Genomic DNA, 18237 nt, shown 5'->3' with positions numbered 1-18237 from the left:
GGAGTTTGGATGACGATGTGTCTCTTCCAGTATTTTTCATGTTGGAAGAAGAAAAATATAGTTTAAATTTAATTTAAGGAATTATACTTTAGCAGTAGGTTGAACTAACTGGTTTGCTTCTCCACAGGTGATGCAGTTTGGCAGAATCGATGGCAACGCCTACATCCTGGATTTCCAGTATCCCTTCTCAGCTGTGCAAGCCTTTGCAGTGGCTTTGGCCAACGTCACCCAACGCCTCAAATGATACCATTCTCCCTCCCTCTTTCTCTCCCTGTCTCCCTGAATTCAGGAGATTTGGAGATTCAATTGCAATCTGCTGAACAAGCCCTGTTTCGTCTGAAGTTTCTTAACTTTGAGTTGATTTTGTCGGAGACGGGGAAGAGGCTCACAGTGGTCCTCCCTGGTCCACTGTAGAAGATTTAAACCATGCTGCACTACACAATGCTGCCAGTAGAGTCGGTGCAATAAGCGTTGGCTGCGGATGCCAAGTCTGTCCCCAGGGCGGCCTCGCTAGGCCCCTCAGAGGCACCCTGCTGGGAGGGCAGGTCCAGAAGCTGTGCTTTTGGCCAATCTTGCAAATATATATTGCTCTAGCTAGAAGACTTATGTAAACAGTGAACAAGCGGTTGTGTATCTTGTTTGAGTGGTGCTACCAGAAGCCTTTGATTCTGTGTGGTTTATAAGAGGAGCAGCTGTAATACTTGAAAAAAAAACTAAATAACACATCCTGGCGATTGAACATTTGGGTTTTCTTATTTTTTTTGAGGGGCGGGGGGGGGGGGGGCGGCGGGGAGGTTGCAGGAGAATGCAGAGGTACTACTGGGCACTGAAATCCATTGCTGTAAAACATTCAGTGAAAACAGCAACCACTGTATTTACTGAACTGCTTTGGGATATTTTGTTTAAAAAAATACAAAAGTAACTTTGTAGAGAATAGGAGCACATTTTGTTTTACGCTCTCAGACATTTTATTTTTGTTACACCAAATGTCTGTGGCTGAATTTGAGGCTACATTGATACGTGTTGATTAAGGGGCACCATGATTGAATTCACTTCTCTTGTTACTAAACCTGGAAGGGTAAGGGAATGAATAAAGCTTAGTCAAAGCCATCATCACAACAAGGTGGGAGTCTGAAGGAAGGACTGTTGCTCATCCACGATGGGTTTAATTTATCTGTTTGTTTACCACATCTATACTTTGAATTCTACCTTTTAGTCATTTTTTATGTGTTCCCATAACAATCTTAGTAAATTGCTGACATGGCTTTCAACTTATCTACTCTATTTTAGAGTAAGACGGCTGAGTTAGAATATCGCTGTATAGACTGAAGATATTCAAATCGAAGGGTTGTACAGAATAGTATTGACTGACTAATCCTGTACTGTCATTGAGATATTAACCTTTCTTATGGTGACTTGAGGTTTAAAGATGGCCCTCAATAGCCTAAATTCTTGCATTAAGCGATATTTTTCTTCACTTTTTTTTGTCTGCCGCCATCACTTCTGTGAAGTGAGTTAGTTAGTTGGGGGAGATGCCCCGACACTTTAGAGACAACGCTAAACTTGTAAAACTTGCAAGGTACAGGAATTATTTTTGTATATTGTACCTCTGCCATTTCATACGTTACTCAAACGCTGTGTAATCAACCAGCATCATTGATGCATAGGCACTCCCCAGAGCTTGTGAAGTAGGGAGACAGTAGTTCACGCGGCGCTGTGTCTCGGTACCAGATATCCTCAACAGAAATGAAATGCAAAGGAAACACGGTCAAAAATCGAGTTTTCACACCAGGAACTCCATTCCCAAGCCAAACATTGAAGCATGTAGTTTGTTGATCTAGCTGAAAGGGAGATTGGTCCAGTGTGGGACCCTTGGGTTCTTTTGACCCTTTCAGCATTAAGGCCTAATGAAATGAGGTACATATACATAGTCGCCTCAGAAAGAATGTGCCAAAAACAATTGGTCAATGAAGATAAGAACTGAAGACTAGGAAATATGCCTGGAGAGGGAAAGGATTTAGTCTGTTTAATGAAAACAAAATATTGGTTTGGAGCAGTCAATAACGATTTGATATTATATGGATGAGATTACTACATTCATGTAGCTTTTTTTCCTCTTTTGTTAGTGACATGCATGTCAACATAAGGTCTAATGGACTTTGATGGAGAGATCATGTAATGTTGACCGCATAAAGACAATAGGCATGGTGTTAACAAGATGGCTGTCAATATCTTGTTTTGTGTTAGTTGTGCAATAGTTTCCTAGGAAGAAAGACTTTCCTTTGCCATCACATACTGACCGCAGTTTTACACAATGTTGTTGAAAACCTGTTGGCAGTGTTGCTCTTGGTGTCTATACCTTTTATTTATACGTCATGATTTCCCAAAGGTTGTATATTACTTGTGGACTTTTCATACTTATTTCTTTGTGTCAATAAGGGTTTGTTTCAAGGTTGGCGAATAGTAAGATGGTAACATGGAAGGCTTTGAGCGGGAGGGGGAGGGGCAGATTATTCAGTGTTTTGTGAAGTTTGCATTAGTTAAAAAAAAAAAAAGATGTGAATGAGCAAGTGCCCAGTTGTTTAGTGTAGTCGTGTAGGATGTAACCGGTGTGTCTGTATTAAATTGTGCGGTCTATCAATCCCATCAGTGTTATAGCTATTACCTTCTATTGGTGTGTACTTCAACCCTGAAAAGAAGCTACTGTTTATTATTTGCTTTTTTTCCCTTCTGTTGGGTGCTAACACACTCCTTTTCCTCATTATTTGTGCAGTGACATTTGGATAAACACTAAGTCTTCAGATACTCACCATTATTCACCGTTCCTAATCAGAATTTCCTACGGACATTGGTTAATTATTCACCTGTAATTTAATGGATGAGACGACCTCTTGTAGATAACGCATTCCGCTTTTCTTTTGAAAAGAAATGTGCTTTGTACTAGTAGATGTAGCCCTAAAGAAAAAGGAAGAAAAAAAACGTTGAGTATGATTTGGTGACTGAATGTTTATAGTGAATGAATAGTAAGGCATGCCAATTATGTCACGCATCTTTTGAATAAAAACTGTCATTGTTTCTGAGAAAATGTTCCAGGTTACTGTTTTATTCATGGTTTTAACACTTATTCAACCTTTTGTGGTGATGAGGATTGTGATGGAGATGTGTTTATTGTGAAGGGGCGCCTTCCTCTCTCCGTGGTGCTGAAGCAGGCCCACGTGACCCTCTCTTCCCGTGTGTGTGTGTGTGTGTGTGTGTGTGTGTGTATGTGTGTGTACGCCCCTCTTTGGGTTTACTGCTTTTTTTTGTACCCACACACAAACAAAACAGCTTCATCGGCAGTTTCAATCCACCGAGGAAACAATAAAGAAAGATAACGTGGTTGTTCTCTAAAGGTTACGGATTATTTTGGATCGCCATTTGCAGTCGCCAGTCCATAATGGACACCGACTACTCGGTGTTAGAAAACCCTCTCTACAGCGAGCTCAAATACTTCTGTAGGAAGATACAGGAGGCCTATCACGACTTCAAGGAGGATCTAATACCTTACAGAGATGATCGCTTTTACAGGTAGGTAAGGTTTAGAAATGCAGTCATGGTGAAGAAATGTCACTGCGGATTTGAGAAGACTGCATTGAATGTGCTGCCTCCACCCAATTTAAACAATGCATGATTTATTGTTCCCTAATTCGGAACGATAAAGTTGAACAGAACCGTAAATGAGTGTCATAATCAAACTCAATCAAGAGAAAACCTGTCGGCAATATCTTAAGGTAAAAATAATGCAATGCATTCACCCAACAGCAGGCCCATGCGGCGCATCGCACGTTAGAGCGCCGCCTTCTCCACTGACATTCGCTCATAATGCTTTCGGGGAGAAAACGAAATTATGCAAAATACTTATATTTTGCAGCCTTTGGGATACTCACTTTTAGTTAACCTACTACTAGCCCAGGCAACAAGTCTACCTACCACTGTTTGTGTTCATTGGGCCCCATGTTGTAAAGTAGTTCACATTTGGAAAACGTTAAAATGTATCTACCTCATGTGTGCAATGCACACATTATTGCAAAACTACTTCCAAATCCATTACTGAGCATCATTATTAATAAATTAATACATTTTTTGATGTCTGACGTCATCAGTCCACTGACCACAGGTTCTGACGTCACGCCCACGTGACTGTAGCGCCTCCCCATTGATGACGTTGCATCCTAGTTGACTATACTTCCGCCCCTTTGATGACTATAGCTCCTCCCCTTCGCCGACGTCGCATCCTAGTTGTCGTTGACTGATGCTGGTACGCGGATGTGGAATATTATTGGTATTGGATTGTATTCTTTCCGTGTAAAGAGCTGAGAGTCTACCAATATGGATTTGTAAGTGCAAAAACTGTACGGCTATAAACATATTGAGACACCGAAGCCTCGGCGTGAGGTCCTGGTCCCCGACACTTTATCTGGGCCTCCAGCTGCTATCACCGAATAGCATTGTGTTGTGAGCTAGTGTTGACGTATCAGCAGCAGGGCAGCTGTGTGTATATATGCTAGTTTATCCATGGTAACATTTAGACGTAACATTTAATATCTCGCTGGTTTCCTGTGCCTTTTTGTTCATGATCTATTTAACCCATGTGGGTTGTCTTGAGTGACCATCTGCCAGCCATTCTCTACCCCTCATGGGGACATTTCTTTTCAAAGCTGTTTTGCTCGATCTGTTGACAGATATATCACTAGTAGTGTTTTTTTTAAGTTTGCAATGCGTCCTCCTGGCTTTCGTATCTTATCTCTGAACACGCTGTGTGTTGTCCTAACAGACTGGCCCCCATGCGGCTCTACACGCTCTCTAAGAGACACTTCGTACTGGTCTTTGTGGTCTTCCTGCTCTGCTTTGGCCTCACCGTTTTGATCGGTGTTTCAGGTGAGTTTGACACTCACTCACTCACTCACTCACTCACTCACTCACGCACTCACTCACTCTCTCTTTTTTTTTATAACAAATATTCCTTATTTGTGTCCTCCAGGTCCTAAGGTCATCAATGAGCAGCACAATGCCGATCAGTTGCTTCTGAAGAACCACTCTGTAAAGGTTGGTCGGGCATGTTGAGAAGAAACCTGTTTGGAGCAATACTCCATTTTGTATATATGTATGTATGTATGTATGTATGTATGTATGTATGTATTATTTTATGATTGAAGCCACATAAGGATTTCGGTCATTTCTAAATAAATATTATTGCTGATAGTCATCACACACTGAACAACATGCATCGTCATTGCAACTTCTTGCCTAGCTACAGTACAATCTGCTGCCCACTGCTTGTCACTGTTAACATCATGGCCACAATACAAATGCATTTGTATACGCTGATTGCTTTCAAAGCCTGCCATGAAAGTGCTATTTTCACTCTCAAACTATGTGCCCAGTCTCTAATGGTTGTGCAGGTTTTCCTAACCTGCCTCCCGGAACAGTATTTCTATCTAGTCAAACGACCTTACTTATTGGTCGTGGCTGCTTACAGAGCTCTTCTGGCTCTGCGTCTACCACGCTTCCATCTCCCCTTCAGGACGTTGAGCCCAGCAGGGGGGTTTATTCGCAGGTTGTTTGCATCAACCAATCTCTTAAGATTTGTCTTTTAATCAAAATCGTATTTTTACCAAATACCCTTTTATTTCAGACGGTGCCATTTAATTTGAAGTCGCAGCCTCTTACCACCTACAACCAGCAGCTCTGGCTGACCTGTGCGATGAAAGTAGTGCATCGCAATGGTAAGAACCCGAACAAGGCACACCTTCCTCCCCGATAATGTGCTCTGTCTATCGCTAGATCTCCAGGTGGAAACCTTTTTTTGCAACTAAGGTGCATCCTCTCAAAGATTCAACTAAAGTACAGAACTCATCGCATTTTGATCGATATCCATAATAATGGTCACTAAAAGAGTTCGAAACATCACAAGAACACACTGCAGTCATACACAACATTGGTGGGACTCCCCCCTCCTGATGTACCGCCCCTGTGCCCAGTGGTTGCCTTCCAGCAGCCCTTTGAGCTCAACGTGGTGCTGAACGGAGTGATGCCGGACGGAAGCGTCACACACATCAGCAACAACGTGCACCAGAAGTCACGCACGCTGCACTGCATCGACGTGAGTGTCCACGGGGAACCCCTTCCTGTTGGTTTTGTTTTCATTTGGACAGATTGCAAAATGCTGTTAATCTAGTTTGGGTTCCTGTAGGATGCAGTCTACCTGTAGGCATCTATGAGCAAGACGCCGCACCCCTACCTACTCCTTACTGTTATGTAACTAACATGTCCAGTGAGGCACTTTGGATAAAAGCAGCTGATAATTGCTAACTTCTTCGAATGGTCAAAAAAGCTTTGCTTGAAGGATATGGCATTAAGAGGCAGAACAATTTGGATTCAAGCAGCACTCCTATGGTTTGTTTCTTCATCCACCATCCTTTCCCCAATGCAGGCGTGTGATGAGATCATCGTAGTGCACCTTGGGTACCTGAACTACACCTGCTATCAGATTGCTGTGAGCTTCAAAGGCCTTGAGAATGTCACGTATGACTTCAAGGTTGATTTTGTGGTAAGTGGCTTGGGAAATGAAGAATTTCAAGAATGTGAAACTTCTTGAAATTGATTGATTTGTCTCAGAAAATAGTAATTTTTCTAATATGTTTTCCTCTGCACACAGTGGAAAACATACAATCCAACTTTCTCTCAAGTGGAGATCTGGTTCCGGTTTGTCTTTGTGGTCCTGACGTTCATGGTCACGGTAAGAAGAGAGGCTTGAGTTCTTCTATTATTGATGACATCATTTAATAAGTTAAGATGGTAGTTGTGGCTTCAATTTGGCTTAATTAAAAATTTACATAATAATTAGGTAAGTTCAGCTAGGTAGCGATATGCTTATATTCTTCCTCTGCTTTTTTTTTTTTTTACCATATTTACCAAATTAATTTCTCTGTTTCTTCTGTTCTAGTTAATTTATATTTTGTTAAATTTGAACCTAAAAAATCTGAAATGTTAACTGACTCATAGTTGACTTGACTCAATTGACTAAATTTTGTTCACTAGACGAAACACTAAAAATGATATGCTTTTCATTTTCCAATGTAACTTCTGGTCGTTTTGGAGCAAAACGTAAATGAGTACATTAAATCTGTATCACACTACTGAAGAGTCCTGCTAAAATAACCGGCTTACGCTACAACAGCAAAATGCACCTTCAGCATGATTTTAAATGTATCCCATTTCTGTTGCAGTGTTTGTTTGCTCATTCGCTGAGGAAGTTCTCCATGAGAGACTGGGGGATAGAGCAGAAGTGGATGTCCATCCTCCTGCCTCTGCTGCTGCTCTACAACGGTACGTTTCAGGGGAAGATCCCTCATAAACCCCCCTGGTGCCGGAGCATGGGGACCAAGTGGGACCCCGGGCGCCCAGTGGGTACAGCCCCCTGGTGCTGGAGCATGGGGACCAAGTGGGACCCCGGGCGCCCAGTGGGTACAGCCCCCTGGTGCTGGAGCATGGGGACCAAGTGGGACCCCGGGCACCCAGTGGGTACAGCCCCCTGGTGCTGGAGCATGGGGACCCATGGTCCTCCCAGTGGGTCCAGTCCCCCTGTGTAGGCTGGTCGGTGGACCAAACGGGGCACTACACTAATTCAACGACCTACACCTGGTGCTGAGATAGGGTTTCTTCTAGAGGAGTGTACAACAACTGCCCCTCCGTGTCTCCTTTCAGACCCCTTCTTCCCGCTGTCCTTCCTGGTCAACAGCTGGTTCCCGGGGATGCTGGACACCTTCTTCCAGGCGCTCTTCCTCTGTGCCCTGCTGCTCTTCTGGCTCTGCGTCTACCACGGCATCCGGGTCCAGGTGAGTGCACTGGCCCCTGACTCTCTCTCTCTGTCTCTGTCTGTCTCTGTGTGTGTGTGTGTGTGTGTGTGTGTGTAGCTCAGGAGCAGCAGCAGGCCATCGTGGTCATCCGTAAGATTTTTGTTGTTGTTTTGATCCTCTGCTCCTCCTGTGGGGTATACTACGAACCTCGATTAGTGGGTTAGCGAGGTATGTTGCGCTCAAAGCCTGGGTTAGCTGGGACACGAAAGTCGCTCTCTTTTAGCGTCGCTGTATCACCATGGTGACTTATGCTGCCAACCAAACCTGGTCGGGAGCAGGTTTTTAGTCTATCGGGTTAGATCGGTGTGCGCAGCTTCCTAGCCCCTCTTTTTACAATGTCGTCACCATTTGTGGGTTTTCCCGTGGACGTGGAGCCCACATCGTACAGGGGTCTCTCCGGAGACAGAGGGTCTTTCGGGACAGATCCGATCCCTTGGCATTGCCTGAGAATTATTCTTTATGAGAGATACAGGTTCTCATCAGAGGGTATTCGCTATTTGATCGTCCTGGTTGGACCTTATGTAGACAGTGCTTACTGATGCGCAGTGTGTCTCCGTGTCTCCAGTGGTAGAGTGGGGGTAGCGCGTCAGTCTTGAGTTACTGCGTGCGGGGTTCATCTCCCAAGTGATGCGCATTTGTGTGAAGCTTAAAAAGTCCCAAAGCATAAGTCATATGGAATACTTATTCACTAAAGGTTATGGAATTATATTTTTGTGCTTATTTCAAACTTGAACCCATGTTCTCAAGGCCGTGCTGGCACCACATCTATGGGGGTAAAAGGCATGATGGACCGGCGGATTTGACTATATGAGACTATATGCAGAATTCTTTCACTTATACAAATTTACACAATCTGCTATTTTTTGCCAGCACACCTCCCTAGTCAGTATGTACAACTGTGTTGCCCCTAGCTGTTATCAGATTTTTTAAACTCCTCATATGAGTTAATTAGGACTATATCTGTTCCTCTTGAGTGAAATAGACTGCTCTTGCTCTATCCATTTTGTAAAGGTGAGTAAAATGACGTGATAAACGCCCCTTTCACGTGAACGTGCGTTGAACCTAAAGCAGAAAACCTGGCTCGACTAATCGAATCCTAAGTGAGCGTCGTAGTACCATTTAACTCTGATCGCCAGTTGCGTCTCTGTCAATCCAGGTTTTCCCAAGAAAGCCTGGGTATGTTCAGTGAGGGTTAGGGTTACCCTTGCAGCAGTGCGAATTGGTTGGTGGCGTCCAAAGCCATTACCCGGTACCTTAACACCCTGGGATATCAAAACAGTGTGATTATACAACGTGTTAACCTATCTACCCCACTATTTAAACATGACGGATAATGGATTATAACATTGACATTGTGTGACTTCTTTGCGTTGTTTTTTTAAATGATCAGTATTGATATTTTGTTACTCGCAAGTTATCTTGTTATTGTATGGCAAGCAGTTGCCTGTTGCAAGAAATCTTGTTAATAAATCATTGATGGTTCAGATCAATGTTTTTTGGTTTTAACATTGCAAACATTGCATTTATTTTTAGGGGATAACTAACAATGGCAGCCAGAGAGATTGCACACAGGCCATCTGTTGTTGATCCCTCTTTCTCCACATGCCTTTTTTACTTTCCTCAGGGGGAGAGAAGATTCCTCACCTTCTACGTGCCCAAACTGGTCATCGTTGGTCTGCTGTGGCTCTCGGCCGTCACACTGGGGATATGGCAAACGTGAGTCAGAATCATCAACCCAGCATACTATTACCACTTGTCTTTGGTTTTTATTTTTACTCTACTGTACTTTCTCCTTCTCATGCAGAGTCAATGAACTCCAGGATCCCACCTACCAATACAAAGTCGACATATCCAACTTCGAGGTCCGTTGGTTTCGTTATTAATGACAATGTTGTTGTAGGACCTTGGGCATTTAGGACACTTATGAAATAACGGCTTGGGTAAGAGTTAATTTACGTAGCCTAAACAGGCTTATGAAATCAGTTCCTGTTGAATAATACTCAATAAATAATATTAATAAGTACATTTTTTGGGATAATAATGATCTTTTCATGAAGGCCTGGCCATTGAATCTAGGTCTCTTTATCTGTAGGGCATGAAGATCTTCTTCCTGATTGTGGTGGCGCTCTACATCCTCTACCTCATCTTCCTGGTCGTCAGAGCTTGTTCAGAGCTCAAGAACATGCCCTACTCAGGTAGCTCGGTATATTGTTGACATTGGCACACTCTTAGAAACATTTTCACTCTATTAACTTGTGTCAAATGTACCACCAGATCTCCGGCTGAGGTTTTTGACATCATTGACCCTTGTGGTGCTAATTATAAGGTATGTTTTCTAAGGAATGTAAAACATGGATGAGCCCCACATTACCTGTCCATTCTGAACCTAAACCTGCTCTATTCATGTCTCTAGTATGGTCATACTCTATCTACGGTTCGGTGCCAAGGCTCTTCAAGACAACTTTGTGGCTGAGCTGTCTACCCACTACCAGAACTATATCCTTTTTCACTGTTAAGGATTTTACTTTATAGCTGAAGATGTTTTTGTATTGGTTCATGTTTGAGTGAAGTTTTGTTTGTCTGACGTTTCCTTTACTCGAAACTTACCAGCCGAATTTTTATCTTTCTACGGCCTGCTCAACTTTTATTTGTACACACTAGCGTTTGTGTACTCTCCTTCTAAAAATGCTCTTTATGGTATGTATCATTCCTAAGTCGATTCTTATCATTTTTGGCTGCTCTTCCTTGATTTTGCATTAATAATTGAACTTAATTCTCCAGACTCCCAGTTGAAGGACAACCCTGCTTTCTCCATGCTCAACGACTCAGATGATGAAGTGATATATGGGTAAGATTGAACGACTCCACAATGATGCATCTTGTTGAAAGTACACTCCATCATTGGTTCTCAAACTGTGGTACGCGTACCATTTAGTGGTATGCAGAGGAATCTCCAAAATAAAGAAAGTTATATCATTTATTTGAAAACGTAATATCAAAATACCAGTACGAATGGAAATACATTAACCGTGAGATCATTAAAATAAGTAAAAGGAATAAAGGAGTGAACTGTGCATAGCTGAATAGGGCCGGCCTCCACTACTGTGTTTTGTTATATTTTATAACCTCGCTCACAATAGTGGTATGTGGCATAAAAGGTTTGAGAACCACTGCACTACATGACACAACAACCTGTGTCTTACAGGCTCCCCTTATTGACTTGGTCTTGGTTTGATTCTACGTACTCTTCTGCACTCAGTTTGCCTTTTGGTGTCCTTTTGATTGCAGGAGTGACTATGAAGAGATGCCCCTGCAGAATGGCCGCGCCATTAAAGCCACTGCCAAGTACCAGGACGAGAGTGACAGTGACTGAACGCTGAATCTCCCTCTTGCTAGACTTTCCCGGTTGGAAGAGTATGGATTCGTACCGTGGCCAACCCATGTGTACATAAAGGCAGAAATAAAACATTTAACTGTACATAAATATTTTTTTTAAGATAGATATTAAATGTGTACTGAATGTCATTCTGCTGAAGTTTTGCAGCTATGCAATGTTTAAAACCGTTTCCACACTGCAGTTAATGTTATTTCATAGGTTTAAGGGATCTTCACAGCCACATAACAAATGCCCATCACTAATCACAACCCTGAAGCTACTGTACAGTTTGGATAGCCAGCATTACTATGATAGAGAAGGAAAGTTGCCAATATGGTATTTGTAATGGTTTCATTCAGATTTTAATATTATTTTTGTATTTGCTTTATGTTGAACCACTGATGTTTCGGTGGTTGTTTTACTTCTGCCAACGATATGACAAAAGGAAATGCTTAAAAATAATAATTGTGTGTATATATATATATATATATATATATATATACTCTTGCCAAAAATGATTTGTCTATAAACATTGGCTACTTATAGGACTGTTCCATTCCTTAATCAAAGCTCTTTTGTGAAGCAGCCTATGATTGCACTTATTTAGTTTTTTTTGACTGTTGTGATTGTGCTTGTTTTCTTCTGCCACTTGCGTCATGCTTTTGGTGTGCGAGGTGAGAAACAAAATGACAGGACCAGTAATATTGGCTATTGATGTAATGCCATGAGACCAATTCAAATTTTCAAACGGTTAAGTATTTAAAGAACTGTCTTTTCAATAACCACTTTTCTCCGCTACTGTAATGGTGTTGAGACACATTGCTGTTTATACAAGTGCAATTTCTGACCCGCCTGAAAAAACTAATCAAAGTATTCTGATCGAGATTGTGCCTTGACTGTCATACCAGGGTTAAATTGCATTTGATATTTTATGAATGTAACCGTTGTTTTAAATAATGTTAAATTTATGTTTAAGAGGGGTACATATGGGACCTTTGTGTTGAGGGACCTACTTGCAATATATGTGTTGCTTATTAAAATAAAATTGTGTTCTGCACTCTGTTATTTCATAGGTGAACTAAATTGTGTCTGTGTTGGTGGGTGGGAAGAAAATGTATCAGAATCTAAAACAAAAGCTTGTCCAAACAGTACACCTATGATATGTCAGTGACGTTTATCCCTATTAAACCTGAGAATTTGGGATATGCAATACATGTCATCTCAAACACAAAGTCAATGTTCAGAAGTGACTTCAGATGGCCAGGCCGAACACGCTCATGATGCAGTACATGGTCTTATTCTCCCATCTCACTGTGCAGCTTCCTGTGGCGATACAATACAACACAAACAAATGTCATTCACTAGCTTGTTCCATTTCTCCTCCACTGATATTGGAAAAACTACAAGTCATCTTATTGTGATACGAACATGTTATCACTGCTCATGTTATTATGTTATCAGTGCTTGTGTATCTATCTGTGTTTGCAGATAATAACATGACGCCTCCAGGCTTACCATCGGTGGTGTTGTCCCAGAAGCAGGTACTGGCTGTCTGCAGACCTGCTCCGTTCTTCTGCATGATGATACAGGTCACTGGAGGCACACACACAAGCTATTTAAGACAACTGAAAGGGAGCAAAGGACCTGCTTCACTTGTTCCAGGTTTAGCTCAAGCTTTGGTTCATTTTTCCAAGATTTAACAAATAGACACAGCTCCACACTCACTTTTTCACATATATAAAATTAGAATTGTGTTCAATCTAAATTTCAGATCTCAATCGACATCGTAAATCTACATTTTATATATATATCTAAATCTTATATCTAAATCTAAATGCTTAGTCTGAAGCTAAATCATATAAATAAATCAAAATCTTTATATCTAAATATAGATCATAAATCAAAATCTGTATTATTATCTAAATCTAAATCCATACAATATACTAATTAGTTCTGACTTCAAAGCAGTCATGGGGAGTCAATGTGCATGGGGCAGGAGATGCGCACACCACAGACAGCAGTTCAAGCTGTTTGTCATCTTACTCGCATCACCAGGTAGCAGCAGCTCTGCACGTCCCACCTGCAGACAGCGACTGATGCACACTGCTGTTTAGGAGCTAATGAGTATATGTATGATAATTAGCATATCTGTTTTAGAATATAGATTAGGATTTAGATTTAGGCAATGTTTGAATTAAATCTGGAACAAGTGAATACATTTGAGATAAAATATAGAATAGCTGTGCTGAGTGTGTGTGTGTGTGTGTGTGTGTGTGTGTGTGTGTGTGTGTGTGTGTGTGTGTGTGTGTGTGTGTGTGTGTGTGTGTGTGTGTGTGTGTGTGTGTGTGTGTGTGTGTGTGTGTGTGTGAGAAGGCCCCCATATGAACAGAGGGCTGTTCTCCATCCACTCACCGATGTACTTGAAGGGTTTGTTCAGCTTGCCCAGCTGACTCAGACACTGCTCCACCACATTATTGGTCCACAGGTGCACCCTGCTGTGCTGGTAGCCGTTCGCCCCGATCACCCCGTCTACAGCCTACCCGACACAAGGCAAGGTTCAAAAGAACTAGTTCATTGAACAAGTTCATTTTTCTATGAACTTTGAACTGAACGTAACATATTTTTAACAAAAAAACTTGAACTTGAACTAGTTCAGATTTTGTGACATTCTGAATTGATGCTTGGGTCCAGATGACATGTTTATTAAATAGAGTTACTGCCTTAGTTGTGATGAATGAAACAGGTGTACAATTAATACACCTGTTTCAACAAGTTACAACAATCTGAGGTTGTAGTGATGAGCAGCTGGTAATGGAGAGGATTCATTTTAAAAGATAAGCACAGAATACTCACTCCAACAGTTTTTATTCGTTTTCTAACAAAAACTTGGATTGGTGAACTATGAACGTGAATTTATTCATTTTCTTTTGTATGAAGTGAACTTTGAACTAGTTCATGTGAAGTGTGAACTTGTGTGAACTGGTTAAGTCCACATTTCATAGGTTTAAGGGATCTTCACGGCCACATCACAAATGAATCACTAATCACGACCCTGAGACTACTGTACTGTTGTTTAGCCACCGTCTACTGTGATGGATCAGGAACGTTGCTCAAATGGTATTTGTAATAGTTTCATTCATATTTCAATGTTATTTTTGTATATGATTAGGTTATAATAACATCACAACCAAAAGCAGTAAGAGATTAAACTACTTTCAGCCACACACCGTGTGTTGCTTTGCTCGCCAGGTGATAACGTCATGGCAACGGTTAGTAACCATCATGGTGTCCTTAGCAACGGTTAGAAACCATACTGTCGTCCTTAGCAACGGGTCGCTAGCCTTCAGCGATAGCCTCCTAGCTAATGTAACGAGTCCACGTTTAACGACGATAAGTACACAGGCTCGGGTTATCAGTCTCACCTCCTTTATGATGGTGCTCACCTCTTCGACGACGAAGGCGGACTGTCATATAAACACAAGACACACACAGCGTTTAACTGGATACACAAGTCACGTATATAGTTGTGTGCTATTTGTTTGCTTTTCTTCTAGTATGAATCATAAGTACACTTTACACATTATAAAAGTAGATACACCGCTGATTCAAGGTGCCTGACTTGCCTCCTCCGGTGTTTGGTACTCTTCCATCTCGCTCTCTGGACCGCAGAGCTGCTCATTGCGACTGCGCAGTAGTCTCCTTCGCCACCAGTTGAGGCGTCAGCTGCAGGAGCTCGTCTGAGGCAGGGTTAAATGTTATGTTTATGGTAGGCTTTAGTTTGCCTTATCTCAAATGCTTTAGTTACGTGAGATGTATTCAAATTTGATAACATGGCTTTAACTTTGCATTACAGCACTCACCGCATTTTCTGCAGGAAATGCATTTAGTCGTGTTTTATTATTTAACTTTTTGTAAAGTAATGCTCATGCTCTTAATGTAAGGAGTTGTTTGTTGTTTTTTATTTGGTCAAACCGAGATTCACTAGCATTTCACACCCTTAACAGGCGTTCAACAATTACGTTTCAGTCGAATAAATTAATAAATAACGTAATGGTTTTTGGGTGGGCCAGGCCCTGTGTTGATGCAGAGACCTCGACTATCCACTTAAGGGCGTAGCTTTGGACTGAGATTGTTTATTGTTCTGTTAGCAGCTTGTCTAAATTCTATTACTTGATTAATTGGATGATGAAATCACACTTCAACCATAATTCAGACCCACTGTAGCACCAGCAAGGACATCTCTGGCACCGCAACTGATAGCAGGTGGGATTGAGTCTTGAAAGAAACCAATTTACACAAATTACCCAAAACATATGGTTGAAACTTCATGTTTTTGAATATTGTTCAGTTAATGTAGGATTATTAGGAGAGTGCTGCATGCAGTGCTCAACTGTTGTTCTCCTTAGGCTTTATTCCTTCTTTATTATTCTCTACAAGGTGGGTCTGCGAAAGGTCTTGAACTGTGGGGCGCACCTAGAGTAAAAGGTTTAGGAAACACTGTTCTAGGGTGTTCTTTCCTGCTATATTTTGTCTATTCTTTCTGTTTATCAAAAGCTGCAGCAAGACATATTTCCATGCTATTACCATTTGCTTACCTACAAATTAGGACAATAAATTAAGAACAAGCAAAGTCTTCATAACAAATTTACTCACACATTTTACAATATCCTCACTTCCACTTGACAAAAACAATGGTTAAACAACTCTGCAGTTTCAAAACTGTACACCCTATTAATATCCTCAAACCCCCAACCCTTGCAACATTTCCATAAATATGACAGTTTTTGAAATCCTAGTAGTCCCTTTATTTCTGAGTGATTGGGAATGAGTTCTGGTCCATGAGCTCGCCCACTCTCTCCTGGAGGGTCTGAACCACCTCTGCCAGGATGAAGACGTGTGTGTCATCAAGATCCTGGATAATGAACTTTTTTCCTAGTGCAGATGTCTCGTCCAGGTATAGGAGGAATTGCTTCATAGCAGGGTCACTGTGGATTTAAATAGAACAAATAAACATGTCAGTAAATTAGAAGTCAATGGTGCAATGGCTGTTTTGTGGTCACTAACACACCTGGGTGATCATTATTTTTCCTGTTCCCCACTGGTCAATGCCTACTTGCAGTCAAACTCGTTTATAGAAGGGTGCACTGGTACTCTTTGCGCAGCCACTTTATGTATATTCATCTATTCATACTATTTGCATATGAGTTGGTCTGCGAAAGGTCTGGACAGGGCTGTGTGGCGCACCTATAGTTAAAGGCTTGGGAACCGCTGTTCTAGGGGGTTCTTTCCACCGTTCTTACCATTCGACCAGAACTCCCTTCAGCACATTGACCATCCTGACGGTCCGGAGGAGAGTGGTTGGTTATGCGGAGCTCTGCAACACAAGAGACCTTCAGCATAGGGGCTAGCCTTCGTATTTGTTTTCATCATATAATTACAAGATGACTAGGAGTCACGTCAATCCAACTTAATAGCGACGCCTTAGCCGAGCTCACCGAGCTAACAATTATTGTAAATTGTAGACCACATGTGGTCTACAATTTGTGTCTGTTCCAGCTAATTGTTGTTTCCCCTAATAGAAAAAAACATTGAAATAAGTTGAACTAATAACTGGTTTGTAAAACAGCCGCTTCACTTATATTCCGATTCCACAAAATACAACAAAAAAAAGCTGATTAGTCGGCGCATACAATGGCAATGGACAGAATAATGAACACAACTTACCGCTGGCTTTTATTAATCATCGGTTTGTTGTTTCTCTAAGTAGCTCTGATGTTTAGCAACGATGCTAATAATGCATTCTGGGATATATTGGTAAAGTACGAATCGCGTCGAGGGACAAACTTCTTTTGTCAAAAAAATTTAAAACCCTAGTCCAATGGTGTTGAAACTGTGGTACGCGTACCACTGGTGGTACGTGTGAGCTATTAAGTGGTACGCAGAGGAATACTACGGTGGCCGAGAAGGGTAACAACACCGGCAAATTCAGAAAACACTTTCATCGATTACACAACACGTGCGATGCAAATTCCAAAACACATGCATATTCAGAAAACACCTGCAAATTCAAAAAACCTGCAAACTCAGAAACCACCTGCATTGATTTCACAACACGTGCGTTACAAATATTCACAACACAAGCAAATACACAAGCAAATCTTTTTTCCGTAGGATGGTAGGGGAAGGTACCGCCTTTTTCGCCGCTGATTGGTTAGAAGTGCTCTCCTCCGATTGGTTATTAGATTTGGCGGCAGGCTCTCCTCCGATTGATTATTTGATTTAGTGGCTGTCGGCTAGTCTACCACCAACAGTAGTAAACAAACTCGATCCAACAGTGATAAGTGCGTTCCGTCAGAATTGATTTTCATAGCCTGTTTAGCTAGTCATAGCTGTTTGGGGGACTTTTGTGATGAGAGAGAGAAGCAAGTGCTAGTGATGGTGGTGTTTTTTTTATTTTAAATAAGTAGGTAAAACTAAAAACAGCAATTCGATGAGCAGATGTTAAACATTACTAGTAATTAATGTGTGTGTGTGTGTGTGTGTGTGTGTGTGTGTGTGTGTGTGTGTGTGTGTGTGTGATTGGTTAAGTTCTCACACACACACACACACACACACACACACACACACACACACACACACACACACACACACACACACACACACACACACACACACACACACACACACACACACACACACACACACCCTGTGATAACATCACACCTCCCTCTTTAGAATCAATGGGTAGACTGCCATTGATTCAACAGATCTCTGAGGGATTATTCTGCCTCTATAGCTGGTAGGTCTGTTCCTATCTGACTTATAAAATCACACAGATTTTCTTATAACTTAGTGTTAACATCTCAACATTAACATAACATTCACTTTTTAACTTAGTATAAACATATCAACATTAATGTAACATTGTCCTTTCCATTAGATGTGTCTCTCTCAAAGTGAAAG

At 41.5% G+C, this 18237-nt stretch overlaps 4 protein-coding genes across 6 annotated transcripts in view; 2 read left to right on the top strand and 2 right to left on the bottom strand.

The window, feature by feature from the left end:
• The window catches only part of tulp4a (TUB like protein 4a), a 36387-nt gene extending 35647 nt beyond the window's left edge, over positions 1–740 (top strand). For both annotated transcript variants that reach the window (XM_084483578.1, XM_084483579.1), the window contains exon 14: positions 128–740. In XM_084483578.1, the coding sequence (XP_084339704.1) occupies positions 128–244 (117 nt within the window). In that variant the 3' untranslated portion in view covers positions 245–740. The remainder of the gene's footprint in view (positions 1–127) is intronic.
• A 3522-nt stretch (positions 741–4262) lies between these two features.
• Positions 4263–11325, top strand: tmem181 (transmembrane protein 181). The gene is made up of 17 exons (XM_084484134.1): positions 4263–4376; positions 4814–4917; positions 5021–5085; positions 5675–5765; positions 6021–6142; positions 6473–6589; positions 6698–6778; positions 7269–7368; positions 7747–7877; positions 9523–9614; positions 9703–9760; positions 9991–10093; positions 10173–10224; positions 10312–10394; positions 10506–10595; positions 10680–10746; positions 11187–11325. The coding sequence occupies exons 1-17, from the start codon at positions 4369–4371 to the stop codon at positions 11269–11271; spliced, it is 1449 nt and encodes a 482-aa protein (XP_084340260.1). The 5' UTR covers positions 4263–4368; the 3' UTR covers positions 11272–11325.
• Positions 11326–12456: 1131 nt separating this feature from the next.
• dynlt1b (dynein light chain Tctex-type 1b) lies at positions 12457–15010 on the bottom strand. Of its 2 annotated transcripts, none has more exons than XM_084484136.1 (5): positions 14898–15010; positions 14718–14738; positions 13687–13810; positions 12790–12867; positions 12457–12597 (listed from the first exon to the last, which is right to left on the bottom strand). In XM_084484136.1, the coding sequence occupies exons 1-5, from the start codon at positions 14922–14924 to the stop codon at positions 12527–12529; spliced, it is 321 nt and encodes a 106-aa protein (XP_084340262.1). In that variant the 5' UTR covers positions 14925–15010; the 3' UTR covers positions 12457–12526. The 2 variants fall into 2 exon arrangements, with proteins under 2 accessions (XP_084340262.1, XP_084340261.1); XM_084484135.1 differs by having other exon boundaries at positions 14697–14738; positions 14898–15001.
• An 895-nt stretch (positions 15011–15905) lies between these two features.
• gtf2h5 (general transcription factor IIH, polypeptide 5) lies at positions 15906–17114 on the bottom strand. The gene is made up of 3 exons (XM_084484174.1): positions 16999–17114; positions 16575–16648; positions 15906–16259 (listed from the first exon to the last, which is right to left on the bottom strand). Exons 2-3 carry the CDS (start codon positions 16607–16609, stop codon positions 16079–16081), a joined length of 216 nt encoding a protein of 71 aa, XP_084340300.1. The 5' UTR covers positions 16610–16648; positions 16999–17114; the 3' UTR covers positions 15906–16078.
• Between the last annotated feature and the right edge of the window lie 1123 nt (positions 17115–18237).

The sequence above is a fragment of the Micromesistius poutassou genome (assembly GCF_964030765.1).
Source record: "Micromesistius poutassou genome assembly, chromosome: 19".
NCBI lineage: Eukaryota > Metazoa > Chordata > Actinopteri > Gadiformes > Gadidae > Micromesistius > Micromesistius poutassou.
This window is presented reverse-complemented; position numbering and strand designations above follow the sequence as displayed.

Coding starts and splice junctions, on each gene's coding strand:
- tmem181 (XM_084484134.1), top strand. Junction 7,369..7,746: donor TCTGCTGCTGCTCTACAACG/GTACGTTTCAGG, acceptor GTCTCCTTTCAG/ACCCCTTCTTCCCGCTGTCC. Junction 9,615..9,702: donor ACACTGGGGATATGGCAAAC/GTGAGTCAGAAT, acceptor CTTCTCATGCAG/AGTCAATGAACTCCAGGATC.
- dynlt1b (XM_084484135.1), bottom strand. CDS start 14,924: ATGGAAGAGTACCAAACACCGGAGGAG. Junction 13,811..14,696: donor TGAGCACCATCATAAAGGAG/GTGAGACTGATA, acceptor TGTGTCGGGTAG/GCTGTAGACGGGGTGATCGG. Junction 12,598..12,789: donor CTGGGACAACACCACCGATG/GTAAGCCTGGAG, acceptor GTATCGCCACAG/GAAGCTGCACAGTGAGATGG.
- gtf2h5 (XM_084484174.1), bottom strand. CDS start 16,609: ATGGTCAATGTGCTGAAGGGAGTTCTGGTCGAATG. Junction 16,260..16,574: donor AAGGGAGTTCTGGTCGAATG/GTAAGAACGGTG, acceptor TTAAATCCACAG/TGACCCTGCTATGAAGCAAT.